Genomic DNA, 24,141 nt, shown 5'->3' with positions numbered 1-24,141 from the left:
TAATTATATACATTACTCAAAAACCAAAATTTTTTTTCAAGTAACATTGTATTTCTTTTATATTATTGGTAATGTTGTTATTCTATTTTACTTGATATGCATACATATTTACAGAGAATTTTATTGTGAACAATTTGATACCAAATTGAATAATATAACTGAAAAATGAGGTCAGAAATTGGAAAGAGTATAAAAATTTTCATGTGACGTCCACTACTGGGCAACACCCAGGCAAACCTTGGATGTACAGGGATGCACTCGCTGGGCATGCCAGTGTTAATAAGGAGGTGGATGAGTCAAAGAATAAACACCCACTTGCACAACCCACTCTCCTTACTTCTGGTTCTTACACTCTTAGCTAGCTATTCCTTATTCATTATTTCCATATGCTCCAAGCACCTCACCGTTCTGACTTGTGGTATTGGGCAGTTTTCTTCCGACACCTGTTCATCTCACCTTCCCATTCCCTTGTCCATTCTCAAAACAGTTATCACACTTTTCAAACACCTCGTCTTCAATGCACAGACATGAACTTACCAGTAAATGTCGTTTGGTGGAGGAGCTACTCTCGTAATCCAGTTATGAGGTTTTAGGTCCCGTGACACCGAAGAGGTTGGAGGATTGTGGCGGCACTCGCAGCGCCTCTGGTGGTCCTTCAAGACCTTTTTGGCACTCTCCTTGGAATCAAAGGTGATAAAGGCCACGCCTGTGGGTCGCTGCAGTGCTCGTACCTTTTCATTTTCCACCTCATGGGTCAACCTCCTCTCCTCATCACTGTAGAACTGGATGGCATCAACCTGCGGAAATACACGGGCAGCAATGGAAAAGTATTAACAATTCTATAAGTATAAAATTTCTATTATATATAACTTTCTTACATAATATTTTTATCAGGACCTTTCTGTCAATTCTATTACAGTTTCAGTTTTTATTATACAAAACTTTCTTACATGATATTTTTCTCAGGACCTTTCTGTCACAAGTTCATTAACCCACAAAAGAGAGAAAAAGAGACACAGACAGACAAAGAGAGATTGAGTTAGGAGCATAAGTGCACTGATTATAATGCTTGCTGAGCTAACCTTGGGGCATCCAAAAATATCACAGCAACCACAAATAACGCCACATCGGTAAGGTCTCATGTCTAGCCTTCTTCCTGTCTCCTTCAGGTATGTTTCACAGTAAATACGAGCATTGCGAGCAACTTCCCTGAAAACACAAATAATATAAATACATACATATACCCATACTTCATCCATCCCAACCATCCATCCACCCACAAAAAAAAAAATCTACCCTCTTCTATCTATACACCAGAAGCTTTTTCCCCCTTATAAAACAAAATTATTACCGATCCTATGAGGGGAGAGAACTGGATTTACATGGGAAGAATTAAATAATATGAATAACATTCTAGTACCGGACTTCAGGAGAGTAAATTTTGATGGGATGAGAAAGTATTTAGGACAACTAGTCACTTACAAGACCAACCAAGGGAACTGTGATGAGTAAAACACTTGGTCAGCCCAGACATTATTAGCACAGTAAGGTATCCGGTCACAGAGGGTAATATGCATACCTTGGGTCAGGTCACTTACAAGTGTGAGGTCAACTGCCCGGTCAGTGATCTAGACGAGATTTACAGTAACCTAACAGCTTTAATTCTGCATACATATACCAACGGCTTTTTCCCCCTTACAAGGGAGGTAGCCAAATTCAAAAGCATAAATCCACTCCCACCCACTTCATTCCCACATACTCCACTCCTACCTCCCTCTTTTCTTGGTTCCTCCTGGATGACGGGTCATCCCTATATCTCACCCACTGACCTGGGTCAGAAGCAATGTAGCAAGACAACACATCCACAGCAAGGTCAATTCATTTAATCGGCAACCCCCCCCCTTTCTCCGTGCCCTCATGCAGAAAAAGAGAAGACAAGGAGAAATCCCTTCAAGGCTGTGTCAAAATAATGCACGAAATAAATTTATTCTCCTCAAGTCAATATGGAAGAATAGTAATACTCTCAAATGGATGACTGATCAGAATAAAAGGAGGACTTTATGCCAGAATAAAAAAAACAGGGAAACACACCTTAGATCCAAATATAACGATATGGCAAGACTGGTTAAAAAGAACACACGCACACCGAAACCTAACTACAAAATTACGGTTGCCAGACAAGCGAGATCCAACCCAAAGGGCTTCTTTCATCTCTACAGAACAAAAAATAAGGAAAGGATAGGCCAAATTAAAAATGATGAGGATATCATGAGAGCATCAGAGGAAAAAATGAGTGAAGTGTTTAACAAATATTTTCTCTCAGCGTTTACAAAGGAAAGGTTAGATATGGTACCTGACTGTGATCTGATTTTCTGTGGTGATGAAAGTAGACTAACATCAGCATTAGTGAGGTAGAAGTAGTTAAATTTTATAGCTACAAAATCCCCAGGTCCAGATGAAGTTTTCCCAAGAGTGCTTAAAGAGTGTAAATTTGAAATCTGCGACCAGTTAACAGATATATTTAACAAGTTTGTAGACACTAGTATTGTACCTATTGCTTGGGGCCAGGCAAACATTGTTTCCATTTTCAAAATGGTAGATAAATTGTCTATATGCAACTACAGGCCAATCAATTTGACATCAGTTATAGGTAAAATGCTTGAATCAATAAAAGCTAAAAGAATTAGAGATCACATTGAGAGACATAATTTGATTTGAGACTCACTGCATGGGTTGTCCAAGGGTAAGTCATGTGTAACTAATCTTCTATCATTTTACACTAAAGTATACAAGGTATCAGATAACAATGATAGTTATGATGTTATTTACCTTGACTTTAGCAAATCTTTTGACAAGGTGTCCCACCAGAGACTACTAAATAAAGGCAAAGCCAATGTAATAAGATGAGAGTTTGAATGGAAGAGCTTGAATCAGTGACAAAAAACAGTGGGTCACCATAAACAGTGTAAAATACAAATGGGGAGGTTTTCTAGTGGAGTTCCCCAGGGCTCGGTTTTGGGTCCCTTTTTGTTCATTATGTATATAAACGACTTGAACAATGGGATTAATAGTGATGTTAGTAAGTTTGTGGAAGACACTAAGATAGAATGCCTAATTAGGTCAAGACACCAGGATTCTGCAGATAGATCTTAACCCCTTCCATACGGTGCCGCATACGTAGGCGGCATGAGGAGCAAGTGGATACGCGAGGCTGCCATATCAGCGTCTTGATAATATTTATTGTAGTTGCCCCTGCGTAATGACATACTCTCTAAACTGTCTTTAATCACATTTTCTATGGTTATCAAAATTCACGGGTGAAAGAGAGAACGATCGATATAAGCGGTGACTATATTTTATGATGCGAGTATTATTACGACACGTCGTACGGCTGGCAGCGGCTGCTGCCCGCGAGATTTAAGGCCTGTACTGAAGAGGTTAAATTGTTCACATGGTCAGTGAAGTGGCAAGTGGACTTCAATATCTCAAAGTGCAGCATGTTAAATGTAGGGCTACACAACCCTGAATAAAGAGATAGCTTAGATAACATGTTTTTAATTAAAACTAAGTGTGAGAGAGATTTGGGAGTTCTAGTGAGTCCTGACCTTAAATCCAGGAAACAGTGCATTAGTGCCAGGAATAAAGCTAACAGAACATTAGGTTTCATTGCTAGAATGGTCACGTACAGAAGTGCAGAGGTAATTATCAAACTATCTAGCATTAGTATTGCATGATTGAATGAAATATTCAACCCCTTAGATGTCTAGCATGCAAAGGGATTCACGCACACATTTTAGCTACAGGACGTCAGATCACTACCTCTCCAGAAAACTCCTGTGGGACCTCCCATTGTGTTGCACCTCACCATGGTCATTCAGCTGAGCCAAAAGGACACCTGCAGTTGCCATTGTCAACTGCAAGTTGTTATATGACTGATATAATTTTCTACATGTTCCATGCTTGTATATTACATGAATACTGGGCGTCCATATTCAGTTCATGTATTGTACATTGTAGAAGTAGATTAAGCAGCAGAAATAGAATAAATTGTACATAACATTTTTATTTGGCAACAGCCACCATTTGAATTTATATGTTAAATAGCACCATTGGCAACTGTCATTGCTTTCCTTGTGTAGTGATTTGAGATGTTGATCAGTTTAGATGGAGAGATTAAAGAAAAACCACAACTTCATTTGTCTCAGAATGTCTCCAAACCCAATGTAGACTACAAATAGATCTACATTAATTAGACCCATCCTTGACTATGCAGTGCAGTTTTGGTCTCCATCCTATAGAATGGACATCAATTCACCAGGTCCAGTACACAGGAGAATGGCCAAAATGATACATGGGCTCAGAAATTTACCTTACGAGGAGAGGCTTTGGCACCTTAACTTACTCTCTGGAAAGACTCAGAGTGTGGGGTGATCTAATATAGGTGATCAAGTGGATCAAAGGCTTTAACAAGGGTGGTGCATACAAGGTCATCACACTAAGACAACAGGGTGGGACTCTCAGTATTGGATTTAAACTGGACAAATTTAGATTTAAGAAGGAAACAGGCAAGAACTGGTTTACTATTAGGGTGGTCAACAAATGGAACAGACTTAGTAACCATGTAGCGAGTGCTGAAGCTATCTGTTGTTTTAGGAAATTGTTAGACAACTTTATGGATGGGGATGACAGATGGTAATGGACATGGAACTGCCTAGTATAGGCCTAATGTTCTCTTGCAGTCTCCTTCATTTTTACAAGGTAGCAAAGTCAGAGGTACATACCCACTCCCACCCAATCCACTCCCATCCACCACCCTTTCTCCCCTCTCATCTTAGCTCCTTATGGATGATGGGTCATCCCTGTATCCTGTCCAATGCCCCGGGTCCAATGCAAAGTAGCAAGACACAGTACATCCACAGCAAGGCCGCTTCACGTAATTGGTGACCCCCAACTCCTCTGTCCTCGCATCCATAAAAAGAGAAGATGGAGAGAAATCTCTTTGGGCTGCATCAAAATATTCACACATAAGCACCCCGTGTCTCCCCATCCCCAACTTCTCCCTTCCTTGCATAACAGCATCTACATAAAGCCACTTTCCAATCATCCCTATCTCCTGTCTTCTCCCTTCCTTGCCTAACAGACATTCCCCTCTTGCTCAATACCTCCTTTACCCCATCCATCCATCTCATCCTCAGTCATCCCCTAAAGTTCACTTCCTACATCTCCCTTCTACCATCATAACTCGTGAATAATGGGTTCTCCCTGTTCCCTGCCCACTGCTCGAGTCAGAGGTAAAGCAACAAGACGCAGCACCTTCACAGCAAGTCTTGTCAGCTGAAACTGATTTATTCCCATATGGCAAACAAACTAATTTTAAAACATGTACAGGAAAATCACTCTGCAGACCAAGAGTCTTCTGCTAGAGAGACTTTGGGCAAGGGATTGATTGATCACTCTGCATTCTACAAATGAACTACAAATGAAAGACCGACAGGTTATAAAAAATTAACATACTTTTCCTTGTCGTACGCCATGAGCGAGCGAATGTTATAGGCAAACTGGAGATCCACAACTTCCACATCAGAATATGCCTCCCTGGAAAATAATAAAATGTTCTACCATTAAAACCAAGAAAATATAAGTGACAGAAAAAATATATATTCATCCAGAACTAAACATTATCACTGCACTACCTAACAGTTTAAAAGGAGAGAAATCCTAAGCTCTCTCATGATCGTCTTAATTCCTTTTTTTTTTTTTTTTTTAATTAATTAGCAAGGGACCTGGAGCAACAGATTGAGGTGGCTAGACAGAAAAGAACACCTTCACATCTCTCACTTCTTGGGATGAACAATGAGAATCATCTCCCCACTACTCATCTTAGAGAATTATTAACACCCTCATCTACAGGTGAAGCATATATTGACATTTTCTTTTGCCCCAATGCAGTGTAGGAAAAAATATGAAGAGGTGGGCCCCTAGTTTCCTTGTACCCATTGGAATGGCAAAACAACAATTCCCTTGCTATCCAAATGGGGAGGGGCATCCAATCAGATAATTTGGGGAAAAGAACTTAATAAATGTGGTTGATTTATATCTACATACATATACCAATGGCTTTTTTCCCCTTACAAGGAAGGTAGCCAAAGTCAAAGGCATAAATCCACTCCCACCCATTTCATCTCCACATATTCAACTCTCATTTACCACCCCTCCCTCCTTTTTTTCTTGGCTCCTCCTGGATGACGGATCATCCCTGCATCTCGCCTACTGCCCTGAGTCAAAAGCAATGTAGCAAGGTATTACACATCACAGCAAGGCTGCTTCATTTAATCAGCAACCCCCATCTCCGTACCCTCATGCAGAAAAAGAGAAGATGGAGAGAAATCCCTTCAGACTGCATCAAAATATCATTCACACAGACTCCCTCACCCACACCCTTCCATGCATCACAGCATCATCCATACACAACCATTCTCCACTCACCCCTATCTTCTGTCTCAATCTAATAAGGTACTTATGTTTCATCTGTGTTTAAATACTCAAAATATCTCCCTTTCTCATAATATTTCTCAGTACTAGGCCTTTTACTTGAATCTTTGAGGCATACAATCTAGGAGCTGGTCCTGGACGTCACCAAACCTCTGCACACCACTGCTCGTACCATCTCATCGAGTCACCTACGACATTCGAGATAAAACTGTAGTAGTGTTCTTGTTCCCTGCCACATGATTTTACTCAGCTGAGGGGAACTCTGGTCATGATTGAGTTAAACACTGTCACGGTGTTTTTTTCTTTAATTCATTATCTAAACTCAAGCTGCCACTTTATACATACACCAAGGTGCCACTTTATACATACATTAAGCTGCCACTTTATACATACATCCATATACCAAAAGGTCTTTTCCCCCTTATAAACGAGGTGGGCGGGTCAAAGCACTTTATACATACTGGAAATGGCGCAGCATGGTGTCTTTGTGGCAGGACCGTCGAGGCACGTGTGTTATCATGATGGTCTTGGAAACGCTCGTCTCCTCCTGCTGCACCTCCAACTTCTTGGAGAAGCGCCGTGTGAAGAAGATGCCCAGTGGAAGGAAGAAGATGGCTAAGGTCACATGGATCCACATGAAGGGGGAACTGGAAGAGTGGGTAGGTAGGATTAGATCAAGTCTTCATACCAACTCCAAATACAAAGATGAAATGAAATGAAAGAGGTTCATTATAAGCTGAAAACAATCAATATCCCACATGAAGAAAAAAAAATAAAAAAATAAAAAAATAAAAAATAAAATAAAGATTACTGCATATGTGCAGAGGGAAATTTCCTCCTTAAAATAAGTGGCAGACGAAGTGCACAACCGTGTTAAAATCTACGAAAAATCTAAGAGCTCTACCTTGGACGCAGGTTGGACAAGGTAGTGTGGCCGAACTGCTTCTGGTCACTGCCCTCTAGATCACCCTGGAAGTTGATGGGGAGGACAAGAACGATGGAGATGACGCAGATAATCATCATGTAAACAATGATGTGCTGTTGGAACGAGAGGTACTGGACCGCATCTAACCCACTCTTGGCTAGGATGTGCTTCTCCCTGTAATGAAACAAAAACCATTTCAGTAGAGACAACGTAACATTTAAGTGGAAACATGACAAGGTAGCATCTCTCACTCCTCTTATCAATTATCCATTCTGTTGTAGATAGACCAAATTCACACTCATAATTTGTGTGTAAATGGTGGCTATTCTAACCATTCCAACTACCTTGAATAAAGCTTAACCTTCTTTCTCCTTAATATTAAGAAAGATCACTGACAATACATTAAAATCAAAAAGAAAGTTTCATATTTACAGTATTTGATATCAACAATCTATGGAAACTAGCCAGCAAAACAAAAACGCTATCTTACTTGATTTTGAAAAGTGCTGGTAGCCAGGCAAAGTAACCCTTGTCTATTTGGATGTTGAATTCCGTGGAGGATGTGAAGTCTTCCAACACCACTTTCCCAATATCATTCTCGTTACCGTAGAACAATTGTGTCCATCTGAGGTGGTGAAACATTTATTAGCGATTGTTACTCCTCTCAAATTATTTTCTTAAATCTTTGTACAAAAATATGTTTCAATAAAAAATAAAAAGGTTCAACCAAAAACAAATGTGTATTGTAAGATTTCAGTTGTTTCAAACTAAATCATAATCTGATTAATGAGAATCATAGAAAACAAGATGTGCAAAATCAAACCAAACAATCAATGCAAGTAGAAAAAAAAGTGACACCCAATTAGAAAAGCTTGTATAAACAAAGGACAAACATGAATTCCAGTGTTAGTGTTTGATGCAATTTTTATCATTTCAACATGATGACACTGTAGATTTTGTTCTGGCAGCCTGACTAATTCATTTAGTGCAGAAACATACGAGGGACTGATGGACTCCATGACCTTAGGTTCCACAAGTCTCAAACAAGTTCCTTAACTAAACAAAATCCAGGCCTAAGCCACATAAAAAACTACAAAGCATACGATTCTGTTGAAGGATATATGCAATTAGTAAAATGTTCAGAGTACAATTATACATGACAAAACCCGACACAGCTGTTAAGTTTTGATCAACCAATCAACCAAAGCATGTGAATTTTAATGATTAGAGCAGTCCCCATGCATTACCATCAACCATAATGGCTTGCCATCACCAAAGCTGAAAACATGTTTTGACACAATGCAACCTACATATTATACTGACTGAAGCCAAGTAGTTTCGTCCTGCAAAGAAATGAAAAGAGACAAAACGGTGAGGTGCCTAGAAAACTGCATAGTTTATGTCTCAGGGTCCTTTACCATTGACCACATTCCAAACATAGTACTGCTACACTGCTTTTCCCATCATCCGAGACTCAGGTTCCAAAATGTTCTCCTTACAATGGAATGGATTTGAATACAATGGAAGAGCAAACCCAATGAGGACCATTTGGTCCTTGACAAAGCTGCCTGTAAATAAAAGGGCGTGAACGGACGCAAGCAAGTAATACAGTAAATACAGCCATCATGAAATTAAAATGTTAAAAAAAAAATCTAACAAGTCAAGTACTCATAGTATAGGACTAATATGGAAATCTGAACACATTGAAGGACTGAATAGACATATGATATCCTGAAAATCTGGTAAGCATAAGATGTCTGTGACAAGCAGTTCCAGAGGAGTCAGTTCTGGCACCTACAATGTTCTTAATATATGTGAAAGATATGATGGAAAAAACACCATTAACATGTTTGCCTGCAAAGCTAGGTGGGAAGGCATGGGGGAGGAAACATCTTTGCCCCATCACTTGCATCCCTTTCCCTCCAAAATGGGAAAACTAAAAAGACACACATAAACACATGTACACAAAAACACACACACACACATGCACACAAACATGCACTCACACACACATGCACATGCTCACACACACACATACATATTAAGCTGATAATGCTAGTTTACAGACAGAGACGCTTACCGGCTTTCACACTTCTGAACCAAGGCCAATCTTCCGTAATTCCAGGCCTTTTTACGCAAAACTGTAAACAGAAGGATGAGTATCTGCAAAAGAATGAAATTAATCAAAATTTATCTTAAGTTTTCATGAACTAAAACGTATTGATTGCAAGGTAACATTTCCAGTCATGAAAAAAATCATTACACTTGATCATAATTCTATTTTCAGTGAACAGTCTTCCAAATAATACTTAATAGCTTGGATGGGGGAGGGAGAAGAATGCCACCACAATGTTGCCATGCATGTTAGAGGAAGTGATTAAATGGAATGGAGTGAGGGGACTAGAACCCCCCCCACTCACTCTTTAATTTCATCATTTGAAAATCAAAGTCAAATCTTCCATGTGAGACAATCAAATTCATGTACCGTATTTTTCGGACCATAAGGCGCTTCGTACCATAAGACGCACCCGTAATTTGCTATTCCCCGTCCTTACATAAGGCGCACCTGACCATAAGGCGCACCTGGTTAGGTAGGTCAAACACCACCAGAGGCGCCACCGTCGATGACGAGCACAATAGCGCGTCATTTTATGCGCACGCCATGCAAACGGTCAAATTTACATACCGCGGGAAATTTCATTCATACAAATGTTATGCGAGTGTATTTACTACGATCGTAGTAAATTTCAAACAATTACATTATCAGTTACATGTCGGTAAATAAAAACATAAGATAAACATGGCGGCTTGCATTCAGCAGTAAATCGAAAATTGGTTTATGTTTCTGTAAAAAATGAGCTAAATGAATTCAGTGTATTGGCAACTCACCAAAATGAACGAAAACTACTAGTCTCGCGGATTATTCTAATACCAAAATAAAGGCAGCGTGTTACGGAAGAGCTGAGAAATCGGTGGTACTAATTAGTTTTTTTCCGCCATCTTATCTATGATCACTGGTGGTATGAATCAAACTTCACTCTATTAAGTTTCTTACTATTATGTTATTAGTGTAATAGACTTATAGTTGAATTATTTGAACTTTTTTCTTTAAAATGTGTGATTTTCATGTAATATGATCAAAGAGAAGTTACGTTTTTATCCTCCGTAATATTACGGACCACAGCTACGATTCGTCCTGCCCGCTATCTATGATCATTGGTGGTATGGATGAAGCTACACTATTAAGTTTGTTACTGTTGTGTTATTAGTGTAATAGATTGCATATAGTTGAATTATTCAAACTATTTTCTTTAAATTGTGTGATTTTCATGTAATTTGACGGTATTCGTAGCTGTGGTGGGTAATTTTACAGAGGATAAAAACGTAATTCTTTGATTAAATTACATGGAAATCACACATTCTAAAGAAAATAGGTCAAATAATGCAACCATATGCTAAATTCTTATATAAAATTGTGCCCGTCAGTAAAAACCGTCATTGTTTACGTTTGATCGGCGATTAAAGGTAGTCAGACCGCACGTTTCGGCCCGATTTTCCCTTCAAAATGCAATATCTAGAGAACTAGGACAGCTAGATGGATAATTCAAATTGCATTGTACTCATAGCGACTTTCTGCATCCCATGAGAACTACTTGAGCTCAAATATAAGGAATTCCTTTTTCATGTTGACCTAGCTAACCTGGTCTCGTCATCGGATAATCATGCAAATATGAGTGCATTCAGAACTGAACATTTTCGTTGTTGAATGAGAAAAATCGGTTGGGATTTAGCAAAATTACAAAAATAAATGATATATTTTTTATTTTGGTCAGTGAAATCAGACCACCTCCATGGACGGTCTGCCCTGCCAATACCCCTATAAAACAACAAACATGTTACGGGAATTGTGGGGAATAAAACCAACAGTAGCAGTTTATTCCCGGAATTCTCTATTCACTTATAAACACAATATTACAAATGAATGTAAATTTTTAGTTTCGACCATGGGCGCAATATAGCAATAGAAATTTAATTATTAATTTTGTAAATTATAATGTATCAACGTAATATGCAATTTTGCGAGCGGAAATAAAAAACAAAAAAATTGCTGAAACGGATTTCGTAAGTAACGAAGTCGTGTCGGACGAATGGTGCGCCATGTTTGTTATGATAGATGCCGACATCGAAGAAATGAAAGGGTGATAAATTCGTCTAACCTAATCTAACCTGTGTTTAATAAATCATTACCTGCAAATTGTCATCAGGCTCGTCCTCGTTGTCGTCGTGAGAGACGTTGGCGTCCCGATCCTATGCTACCGACTTCTTTCATTAGCATATTACGTTGATACATTTTAATTTACAAAATTAATAATTAATCTTATATTGCTATATTGCGCCCATGATCGAAACTAAAAAAATACCCAAATGACTACAGTCTGAGTGGAGCAAGACTAGACCAATGCAAAATGGCTGTCTGTGTTGTGGACACTATCATGTCATAGCCATGATAGCGTGAATGAATGCGGTGGCATGGGCCCGAAAACTGTCGAAGTTTTCGCAATTTTCTTGTCAAGATACATGCACTTTGGTTATAACTTGGTTGTAACTTTTGTTAAGCCTATGCACTGTCGCCGTCGGCAGGCTAGCTACGAAACGTGTCAAAATAGTACGTCACTATCCGAGGCATTTTTTTTTGCACTGAAGCCACACATAAGGCGCACCGCACGATAAGGCGCACCACCCGATTTTGGCCGATTTTAAGGATTTTGCCCGCGCCTTATGGTCCGAAAAATACGGTAACTTAAGTTCACCTTTTGTAAAACTTAGAAATACACCCTACTGACAGTTTATAAACATTTGAATAAAAATATCCCATACTAGCTTCATTCCATTGCATTCTTGAATCTAAATCACTGAATTCCATCCATGTAGGATCTATGCTTGTATTGAACAGCAGAGTTGCCCATTCTTAAAACTCTTCAACTTCCTCCAACAGGAGAGAGTTGATTGGTTTGATGTATTTCTTACATCTTTCCACACATGGAGAGCTGAAACTGCAATTGCTTCCCCTCCTCTACTTTCAACTGATGACAAAGAAACAGTCCAACAGTAATAAAACACAGACAACAGTCCAAATTTTCTTTCCAAAGATCTGCACAATGGCCTGAGGATTGTTGCCAGCAGTTGTGGGGCAGCAGTTTCCCACTCAGTGAAATTAAGGCAACAATAATCATTATTATTATTCCAGTCATGTGAAACCAAAGATGGGTGCCTGTTAATGGCAGTTCTGTAAGATAGATGGTAGAACAGATCATCTCCCTGCTGCCCATTTTCATAAACCATCAAGTTCTCCATCTCCATCAAGAAGTGCAGCCTTTAAAAGGTTGTACTCGCTCAGTCTGAGAACCCATCCCAAACTCACTCCCTATCAACTTCAACTGTATTTCTTCCATATTCTCATATAAGAATAGACGACAATAGAATACTGCTGGTGACATAGGAGCAGTACCACCAAAAAAAGGAAAAAAAAAAAAAAAAAAAAAAAAAAAAATCCTATTGGATAAAGGGGGGGAAGGAAGGGGGTTCAAGGAGGGTTAAGTATATGCTATCTTGAATATGAATACAAAATATCCTGAGGTTATACATACTATCCAGCCAATGAAGTTGATCAACAAATTCTCTGGAATCCCCTCATAGCCGCCATTGAATAATATATTGGTTCTATTTTTTCCGAGGTATTGGTTGCAGTTCTCGTCATCTGGCAAATCAGGAGTTTCTGTGGTTGTTGTAAAGGGAAAGGTAGTGATCGGGGGAAGTGGAGACACCGTTTCACCATCAGCTCCCAACTCCATCTGAAAATGGCAAAATAAGAAGGTTAATGACAGACGATACATAGTTAAAGGTTAAACCATTAGTTAAAACAAACAAACAAGTCTACCATTATACTCCAGATACTCAGCAAATTGATCGATTTCCTGTGAATGAGATTATAAAATATACAGTTCAGTTTTAAAGAACTAATGAAGAGTACCTGCATATGGTGGTCATGAAATATTGAGAGTACACTTTCAAAACCCATTTACATCACCACCTCTATCATGAGATGCAGCACTGAGAAGTTGAGAAGTCCAGTCCCAGAACTGGATCTAAGATCTATCAACTCTTAACTCCATTTCTTACACCTTTTCACACATGGAGAGTTCACAACTGTTCCCCTCCCATTCTACCATTTTTAGACTACGAAAAAAAAAAAAAAAAAAACACTGGGACTGCAGGTTTCACCACTTAAAGAAACTTGAAGCAACAATTATCACTATTTCCACATTTTAAGACTGAATAGCACATACCTCAATGACATCTACAGATCTTTTTCTTCTTTTACTTATTTTTTACATTAAACTAATAGGTTGAGCTTAGACTGTACTAGTCTCTAACTTATGATATGTACAATACACATATTCACTGGAAACAGGTAGAGAATGTACTGATGGGTTTTGAAGATGGGTAGCAGGAAAAGGATTATTTTTGACATCTATTTCATAGGACCACTATTTGCAAGTATCTATCATTGGTCCATTATCTGTACAGCTATGCACACTTTCATAAGCAGAACCACTATCAAGAAGATGTTATTTAATGTACAATTCAGTTTCTCTTATTTTTCGTTTTAACAATTTTGATACTGGAAATCCCAAATCAAAGCCAAGACGGAAATGAAACAAACTAGAAGATATCATATGAAAGTGCAGCAATCTGTGCTGTTTATCAAGTTTGATTATAAATATTAATAGCCGATACTGATTCAACTAGCATACACAAATCTAATTAGCATCCACTATGGGCAACCTTCACAGCTGCACCTCTGTACACAAATCTCATAGGGAGGCACTAAATCCATGAAAAGGGGTCTGAATTATTCAGATTTTATGTTCTGGATTTGCATATGGCAAGGCCCTGACACTAATCACAGAAAACATCACACTGAAACAAAACAAGAAACTCGAAACTATCAGAAGTCATCAGCATAAAAATTATGTAAATACTCAACATTCTATGAATCACATTCAATATGTTCTCAGCTTGATTCCCCATAATCAGGAAGTGTAGGGAACAACTATTTTTTGCATGTTGAACCTTTATGTTCATAATTTGGAGACCTTTACCTCTTTTTGTAACAAGACCAATACTGTACTAGGTTACAGTTTGTGCTTGTAAGCAATGGATATACTAGTACTTGTTTTAGAATGGATTCTGAGACATACTAATAGGTTACCTTATCTACTGTACAATACACAATTTAAAAACTGGACTTTTATGCTATCAAAGGTTGTCTTATCTATGTTGACGTAATATCTCAGATAAATGCTCAGTGAAAATTACTGTCAAACTGTATGTATATAGCAACATTAATTGTATACCATGATCCTTGTTTTGTGGTATGTCAATATCTGGTATGCTCTGCCCAAAAGTGATGTTGCTTAAAATCAAATTAATACTTCAAAGTCCACCTTACATGCTGCCCTTTGTGATACTCTTTGATTTCTCCAACTGCCTATATGGCTCAAAAAGAAGCTTTAGAAAACTATCTTTGTTCCTTGCAGTACTTCCATACACATTGATAGGTATTTGATAGGTACAATTTCCAGTCAAATGGATAGTGTACCCATTACATTCTTGCACATACATTTATCTTTTTTTTTTCTCCAATTCTTTCGTCTGCTAACCTGCCTTCTGATCCTTGATTATGAGCTATAGATAGCTATCTAGGCAAGTGATCTCGGATGTAATCTAGGTGAATAGTGTGATCAGGGGAAGGGATGTCATCTTAGATGATATTTCCAAGCTAGTGTTCCTACACTACATAAAATCCTACACATCTATATCCTTAACACAAATCTAATATAGTGAAAGCATCATGGAGCTGTTCCTACCCAAGAATGTGACGTTACTACAAGAAGGACCAGACAAGTCATTTCATTATGTACAATCGCTATTCATCGACCCACCGGAGGTGCAGTCCCGAGTGGGTGGTGCTTGGTGTTCATAACAGGCCCATGGGTGCATGGAAAAATTCAATAATTGCTTATTTCCTAATAGATGTGTCATTAACCTCTTCAATACAATGGTGCCTATGTATGCATCATGAGGAGCAAGTGGGTACATAAGGATGCTGGCATCAGCATCTTGATTATATTTATTTTGTAGTTGTAGGTGAGTGACCCCTACATTCTGTGAACTGGCCTGATCATATGTTCTGTGGTTATTAATATTCAGAGTGAAAGAGAATGAGTAATACAGCTATAACTTTATATTTTATAATGCGAGAATTGTGATGTATCATTATATGTCAGGAAGCTAATGCTATCTGCGAGAATTTGACTTGTATTGAAGAAGCTAAGGAGATATCATTTACATGTACCAAAGCAACCTTACCATTAGTACATTATACATAGATATACCAAAGGCTTTTTCCCCCTTCATGGGGGGTAGCCAAAAAGAAAAAGGCAAAGAAACCACTCCCACCCATTCCATTTCCTATATATTCCACTCCCCTCCACCCTCCTCCCTCCCTCTTATGCACCTCCTGGATGACGGGTCATCCCTGCATCCTGTCCACTGCCCTGGGTCAGAAGCAGTATCGCAAGACTTACCATTAGTGATGTAGATTAATCACAACACACAATACCACAACATGTACCAAAATAAACAGTACTTTTTAGAAGTACACACCTATATGATATAGAATTAGAAAATTAAATATTAATTTTGTAAATTATAATACATTAATGTAACAAATATTTTTTTTGGCGGAAATCAATAACAGAATACGCTGCTAAAAGCTATGCACAAATGAACGAAGTCACGTCGTCTCCTTTATCCCCCATCTTTGTTTTGATAGATTCGGGGGTTAAAGGCAATGACAATGGCCCTGATGACCTCTAAAATTACAGGCACTGCATAACTAAATACAGGTTACATTAGGTAGGTAGGTCAAGTTAGAATAGACAAATTTATCATACTTTAATTCCTTCAACCTCCACATCTACCAAAACAATGATGGCATCTCAAGCAGTTGAAATGGCTACGTTTGTTTGTCTACAGCTTTCAGCAAAGTTTTCTGTTATTAATTTCCTCCAAGAATAATATTACTATAATTATAATTTACAAAATTATTTTTCTATTGCTATATTGCATAGGTGTACATTTATAAAATTTTACCAAATAAACATTACCCTTAGTGATGTAGAAAGTCACAAGTGTACAAATCATGTAAACTGATAACATTCATTAGATAATAAATTTTCACACCCAAGATGTGTTAGATGGGAGCCACGTAAGATAGTCTCTTTACTTCCCAGGGAAAATTCATTAAATTTAAAGAATGGCCATGGAGGGAAAAATTAAAAAAAAAAAAAAAAGAAAGTGCTTGAGGCATTTCACTGGAACATATTGAACTTCAGTAAACACTATTGTGATTTTTCTTTCACTTCTGGAAATACAAACAACAACAAAAATATCATGCTTCAACATATTTTTTATCCAAAATACTTGTTTCTAGCTAAGGGAATGTAAAAATACCTCAAATGAAAGTTAAAATGTAAACAATATTTCACTAGGCCACATTATGTAACTAACGCATGTTTAGATTAGTACAAAAAATAAATGTATCTACCACTACTTCACTGTTATCACATTTCTTGCGTACCAAACCGTGATCTGTGAGCAATCAATAAGTTAGAATAAATACTGGCCCCCTAACTGTATGTACGTAATGTAGGCGAGCTCTTTCACATTTATATTCACTACTACTTATTTGCACAGTAGTTTTATTTCTTCATGACAGAAAACCACTAGAACAACACTCACACCAGTGGATTAAAAACAGTCTAATGCAAGGCAGTAAACGAACTGGATCAATCATGAAAAAACGGGGTAAAAACACCAGTTACCTTGCTCACACTACCCTTGTAAAGTTCGTCAACAAACGCAGGAGCCCAGCTGATTCACCTGACAGATGGGTTCCAATAATGCGCGCTACTGGCAACTGTCGCGTTCGGTGACACTGCGGACTTTCGTTGAATATATACTGCTGTATTTGTACATACAAATGTTACGTGTGAGATTCTTACAGAAACAATATTTAGATTAAAATATAAACAAAAATATCCAGACAAATGCGAGTGCATTACGTAATGCTTGTTTAAGAGCCCTAACGGTATGTTCTAGAGACCGTTGGCATTTTAACATATCTCCTTAATTAATAAGCTTTATCATTTAACCTTTTTGATGTCTTTATCTTTATCATATTACGACAGTTTGATAACTGCGTCATAACTTGTAGACGTGTTAGTCAGTGATGAAAAATTAAAATCAAATGCAAATATTTTCCTACGACCTTGCCTTTCCTTTAAAAAACATAATTATATATAATACATATGTGTACACATATATGAGAAACGATAATTTTCTCTTTTACTTCCGGTGTTCTATGCTCCTATTCATGAAAAGCCTCGTGATACTGAATCATAGCAGTAGATGCAGCTGTGTCATTTGGACTGTCGGTTGAATTGAGGTTGCTGGGTTATGTAATTGGCGCCTACGCAAATATAAATCACGTTTGGAGGGGCGTTAGGCAATAAAGACGACATTCATAAATTGACGACTAAATGCTTTCTATGATGCAAGTATACTTGACACTTAGAAAAGTATCAACATTCATAGATAATCCTTTGGATTGCTTGGAGTATTTCCTCAATACAGTGACTACTTAGCAAAATAATATGACGGCCATACATTTTCCCGCTAAGATCAACCAGAGAAGGGATCAGGCGTAACTGTGACGGGCCTGTGCATGTAGCAACTGGTAACCTGGTGATTGTAAGTTGATATACTTGCGGTTACAGCTTCAAGGGGCTGGAACCACGGTATTTGTGTGTCTTGGCGCGAAACCCAGATATTGCCTATCAAGGAACAAGGTACTTAGACGACCTTACGATTGTAATAAATAAGTAGAATGAAATTAAAGAAATTTGTAAATATATTACTAAATCAATAGACAGATAAATAAACAAATAAATAGATATAATGAATGAATAAATGCATAGACAAATAAATAGATACATAAATAGATAAGTACATGAATATGTAAATAAATAAATAAAACTAGATACATAAATATACAGATAGATAAATAAATGAAGAAATAGGTTTAATAAATGGAGGATTTTTAAAGCCTTCTCGCCCTTATCTATGCCCCCCTCTTTTCGAATATTATTTCTTCGGCTGACAATAAGACAATTGTGATATCATTTGTGCTAGTGATGTTATGTATTTCGAGGATATTCAAATACGGAACTGCAATTGTGGTATGGGACATACAAAGAGATAGGGATGTCGGGATGGAAGGTGGTGACCAGTGTAGTCGTCTTTTACACACACACAGTCAAAGTGACAGCGAAGATTGGAACTCCAGAAAAAACATCAATTTTCGTGGATATCAACGACGAGGGAGTATCTTTTTGTAATTATAGGAAAGGGGAAAGCTCGTGGTGTAGTGGGAAGGCGATGAAAATGGAGAAGGGGAGGGATTACTGAGGAAAATGAGGAAGGGGAAGACTGGGCCCAGGGGCCAGGCGCCTTGTAAACAAACGAAGAGCGGATAATTATGGTGTAGAAGAAGAAGGGATTAGCAAAAATGTAAAGATTAGATATACAGATAAGAGCAGCACAATGAAGGGTGAAGATAATAATTCCCATGGATTTAATGAGGGGGGGGCGATACCAACCTCCCCCGATTAGCAAGCTTAAAGGAAAAACATGAGGAAATGACCGAACATTGGGAGAGTAGGTTCGGTCAACTTACACGGATTGCGCAGAGTTGAAAAATTGGAAGAACTAGAGAAGGTGAACAAAAACCTAACTAAAGAAATAGAATAATTAAAAAGACAGTTAAAAGAAGTAAAGGATGAGAATGAGGAATTAAAGAGGAATAATAAAGAGAATAAAGAATCCATAGCAAAAGAAGCACAGGGTTGGAAGAAAATCCAAAAGAACAACAAAATTGTATTTAATGATATAGTGACACAACAGATGAAAGAACAAACTGAAGACACAGTTATTAAAGTGATGAGGGAGAAGGAGAATATAGTAAGAGACTTAGCAGATAAAAAGAAGTGTATAATTATATTAGGGATGGAAGAGAACAATAATCTAAATAGGACTGCAAGAATAAAGGAGGAAAAGGAAAAAGTAAATAGTATATTAGAAGTAGTTTAAGAAGATGAACCTGAAGTAGGAAAACAAATTTAAGAAATATATAGGTTCGGGAAATACAATACTGATAAGACCAGACCAATTAAGGTTAAATTCAGGTCACAAACGACAGCAGAGAATATCTTAGCAAAAACAGGGAAACTAGCAGACAGTGAGCAATTTAAACAGGTATGGATAAAAAGAGAAATGAATAAAAAGGAAAGAGAGGATGAGAAATCAAAAAGACTAGAAGCTAAGGGGGAAAAAACGAGAAAAGAACAGAAAAAGAGATAGAAAAAGAGAGATTCTATTGGAGAGTAGTGAATATGAAAGTGAGGGAATGGTCCATAGCAGAGAAAAACGGAAGGGAAAACGAAAACACGATGGAAGTAGCAGAAAACTAAAAGTGTCTTACACAAATATAGATGGATTAATAACAGGCTTGAACGAACTGAATGATTATCTGAAGGAAAAAGAACCGGACATAATGGGAATTGTAGAGACAAAATTGAAAGGTCCACTCCCACCCAACAGTGTAAGACATGGTGCATATAACTGTTGGATTAGAAACTGAGAGGTAAAACAAGGGGGTGGAGTTATGTTCCTGACTAAGAAGGATATAAATGTGAGGAATATCACACATGGAAAGAATAGTGTAGAGATGATTACGATGGAAGTGGAGGACAAGGATAAGAAGAGCAGGAAGATTGTAGTAAATTATGTGCCTCCTAAAACAGCTTCGTGGGAAGAGAGAGAACACAAAAATATGCTAGAAGACACCAGTATATCACTAAGATAATGGAAGATGGAAGACGAATAATTATAAAGGGTGACTTTAATTGTAATGAAATCTGCTGGGAAGAGATGACAGTGAAGGGTGGAGATGACCTATGGGGAAATGCATTACTTAATATGATTATTGAACATACAATGACGCAATGGATACAAGAGAATAATAGGTATAGAAATGAGGAAGAACCATCAAGACTGAACCTAATAATCACATTAGAACCCGGAATAGTGGGCAAGATCGAATATAAAACACCAATAAGTAAAAGTGACCACATATTGGTTGAACTGGAACTAAACGAGGAAAAATATATGAAAAAACGAACAATATAGAAAGGGAAGATTGATGTATGAAAAAACAAACTTTGACAAAATAAAAGAATTCTTTCAAAAAGCTGACTGGGAAAGGACATACAAGGAGGAAACAACAGTAGAAGAGAAATAGAGTATTTTGACAAAAAATCATAAAGAAGGAATGGCCAAGACAAAAGCAAGAAGAATTACATGTAAAGTGCTGGTACAACAAAAGATGTAGGGAGTTAAAAGACAAAAGGGATAAAGCTTGGATAAAATGGAAAAAAGACAAAAAACCTGAAAAATGAAAAATATATACTAGTTATAGAAATGAATATGTACAAGTGCGCAGAGAAGAAAAGATAAAATACGAAAAAGATGTCATAGAAAATGTAAAGATCAACCAAAATTATTTTACAGATTTGTAAACAACAAACTGAAAAGCAAACAAGAATTAGAGAAACTACGACAAGGAGGAGTCGAATACACAGAGGAAATAGAAATGGCAGAAATTATGAATAAGCATTTTAAATCGGTGTTTACAAGGGAGAACATACAACCTAGAGATATCGAATGGGAGGAGAGAGTTCCCCCTATGAAAGAGATAGAAGTATCAAGAAATGAAATAATGAAACACTTGAGTAATCTCGATGTCAGAAAATCGCATGGACCGGATGAAATGGCAAACTGGATTTTGAAAGAATGCAGGAATGAACTAACAGACAAAATACATAGCCTAATAAACAGTTCATTGAAAGAGGGAAAAGTTCCAGAAGATTGGAAAAGAGCAAATATAGTACCTATATATAAAGGGGGAAACAAAGAAGACCCTACTAACTATAGACCGGTCTCTCTTACAAGTACGATAGCTAAAATCTGTGAAAGAATGATCAAAACTAGATGGGTAAAGCATTTGGAAAAAACAACGTACTAAATCCAAGACAATTTGGATTTAGACAAGGACGATCATGCGTCACAAACTTAACGTGTTTCTATTCAAGGCTAATAGATGTAATACAAGAAAGAGATGGATGGGCTGATTGTGCATTTCTAGACCTGAAAAAAGCTTTTGATAAGGTGCCACATAAGAAGTTGCTTAAGAAATTAGAAACTCCTTCCACCTCTACCTTCCACACCTTTTTTACTAATATTTCTTCACTCATTCTTTACATGTGTCCAAACCATCACAATGCTCTTTCACCAATCCCATCTCCCAACTCCCTTTCCACCTGTTCTCTTCCTCACCTCCTTGTTTCTCACTCTATCCAACCTAGTAATCCCTATCATACTTCTTAGGCACCTTATCTCAAACACATTCAAACTCCTCCTCTCTTATGTTCCATGGTTCTGCCACATACAGTGCTGTCGGCACAAACAGTCCTTCATACAATCTCCTCTTAGCATCCATTCCCAAATGTCTATTTCTCATTACACATTTTAATCCTCAAGGCATTTACTTCCTTCTCTGAATCTACATTCTACCTCCACCTCCACTCCTCCCTTTCCCGATAATTTGCATCCATGTATCTAAACATATATATATATATATATATATATATATATATATATATATATATATATATATATATATATATATATATACATATCCACGCATGAACTTTATGAACTTTAATGTAAAAAAAATGGGAATGGGTGAATGTTGAACAAAGATATCAACAACAACAAAGAATTACTCATCATAAGAAGAACCGCAGAAACAAAAGAAGGGAAATACGTGGGAGTGTTTGCTCACAGATAACTTATCACCTGACAAACACATTGGCAAAAATGATGGTGAAACACGCAGCCTACTGGCGAAGAATAAAGTGGTTTCCCACAACATGGGCGATAAAAAAAATATAGTAAAAAGAATTAAAACAAAGTAAAAATAAAAGCTAAATAGATAAGATAAATTAAAAAAAAAAAAGCCTCATGCATCTTTGATTGGAATACGCACTTGTGGTATACTTTCCGCATAAAGAGGTCATCACACTGAGCTGTTTTTTTTTTCTCCAACCTCCGATTTATCGGCGTAACCGCCCACCTCCATCTGTCGGAGGAAAATTGACCCAGCGTGATAATGCCTTTCGCTGGAAAATATAAATAATATTGAAAGAAAAAAAAAAAAAAAGAGAGATTGAAATCACTGAGCCTATTATCATGGAAAGAGAGGAGGTTAAGAGGTAACTTGACATTTTAATTCAAGGCAATAAAGAGAACATTATGGTTATTAGAACAAATAAAAAGAGTGCAGAAATACATTAAGATGAATTAAGTTCTTGAATACCATTGAAGCCTATAGAACCCAGGTTAAACGCTTACGTGATTTAAAAACTAGTTATGGTAGCTGGATACAAAGAGACGGGAACCCATGAGTATAACTCCCTCCTCTTGTATATTGAAGTTATGTAAACACACACACACACACACACACACACACACACACACACACACACACACACACACACACACACACGACTCGTGGCGCAGTGGTAGAGTTCCCGGCTGCCACTACGGCGGTCCTGATTCGAATCCCACCCAGGGCTGAAATAATTTCAGAATCGCTGCGCTGCGGGTCGTTACTCCAACTCTCGTAGGTGGGGAGTTGGGTGTGTGTGTGTGCGTGTAAGGTCACAGCATTATAGATCGGTCATATAGCAGCTCTGAGCTCTCTTCCGGGAGGGAAATAGCTGTCGATCACGAGTCCAGCAAGTGATCCAAGACCATGGTGAATCACACACACACACACACACACACACCTGTGGGCAAGGAATTGGATGTGTGTGTGTGTGTGTGTGTGTGTGTGTGTGTGTGTGTGTGTGTGTGTGTGTGTGTGTGTGTGTGTGTGTGTGTGTGTGTGTGTGTATGTGCGTGAATGTGTATGTGTTGTGCGCGTGCGCGCGCGCGCGTATGTGTAAGGTCACTGTATTACCCATAGATCAGGCCATATTTGAGCTGTGAGCTCTCATTTGGGAGGGATAGCTGTCGATCACTGGTCCAACACGTGGTTCAAGACCGCGAGGAATCAGAGAAATGTGGACGAAGAAGTGCATGGGTCTACAGGAGTTCGGAGGTTTCAGTCCTGATTGTGTTTCGTTCGCTTTGTGTTTCGCTCAATGGCTTTGCGTTTCGTTCTATGGCTTCCCCAACGGAAGCCTTAGAACGAAACACAACGAATCGCGCCATGAACTTTTGACAAATTGGTCATAGTCAATATGGATCTAGAATGATAAACAAAGGAAAACCTGGACTCGTCACCTTTGCCCTGAGTGCTTGGAGAACGACGTTATTTGGAAATTGATCATTACCACCAGGTTTAGCACGGAAGTACACATGCACCCAGGGATAATGATAAGAAAATAATGAGTCTGATCCGATGTGATATCTGT

The 24,141-nt window shown here is 38.0% G+C and overlaps 1 protein-coding gene across 10 annotated transcripts in view; it reads right to left on the bottom strand.

The window, feature by feature from the left end:
• The window catches only part of Tmem63 (transmembrane protein 63), a 42,321-nt gene extending 24,820 nt beyond the window's left edge, over nucleotides 1–17,501 (bottom strand). For 7 of the 10 annotated variants that reach the window (XM_076211998.1, XM_076212003.1, XM_076212004.1 and 4 more), the window contains exons 1-10: nucleotides 17,368–17,501; nucleotides 13,066–13,269; nucleotides 9,498–9,580; nucleotides 8,728–8,760; nucleotides 7,908–8,042; nucleotides 7,397–7,591; nucleotides 6,954–7,139; nucleotides 5,515–5,595; nucleotides 1,083–1,209; nucleotides 538–797 (exon numbers count right to left, since the gene is read on the bottom strand). In XM_076211998.1, the coding sequence (XP_076068113.1) occupies nucleotides 538–797; nucleotides 1,083–1,209; nucleotides 5,515–5,595; nucleotides 6,954–7,139; nucleotides 7,397–7,591; nucleotides 7,908–8,042; nucleotides 8,728–8,760; nucleotides 9,498–9,580; nucleotides 13,066–13,269 (1,304 nt within the window). In that variant the 5' untranslated portion in view covers nucleotides 17,368–17,501. Of the gene's footprint in view, nucleotides 1–537; nucleotides 798–1,082; nucleotides 1,210–5,514; nucleotides 5,596–6,953; nucleotides 7,140–7,396; nucleotides 7,592–7,907; nucleotides 8,043–8,727; nucleotides 8,761–9,497; nucleotides 9,581–13,065; nucleotides 13,270–17,090; nucleotides 17,112–17,284 lie in introns of those variants that run through there. The other 3 variants (XM_076211999.1, XM_076212000.1, XM_076212001.1) reach the window with 3 other exon arrangements.
• Nucleotides 17,502–24,141: the final 6,640 nt, after the last annotated feature.

Source organism: Oratosquilla oratoria, chromosome 29 (assembly GCF_046742065.1).
Source record: "Oratosquilla oratoria isolate Oo_2021 chromosome 29, ASM4674206v1, whole genome shotgun sequence".
Lineage (NCBI taxonomy): Eukaryota > Metazoa > Arthropoda > Malacostraca > Stomatopoda > Squillidae > Oratosquilla > Oratosquilla oratoria.
This window is presented reverse-complemented; position numbering and strand designations above follow the sequence as displayed.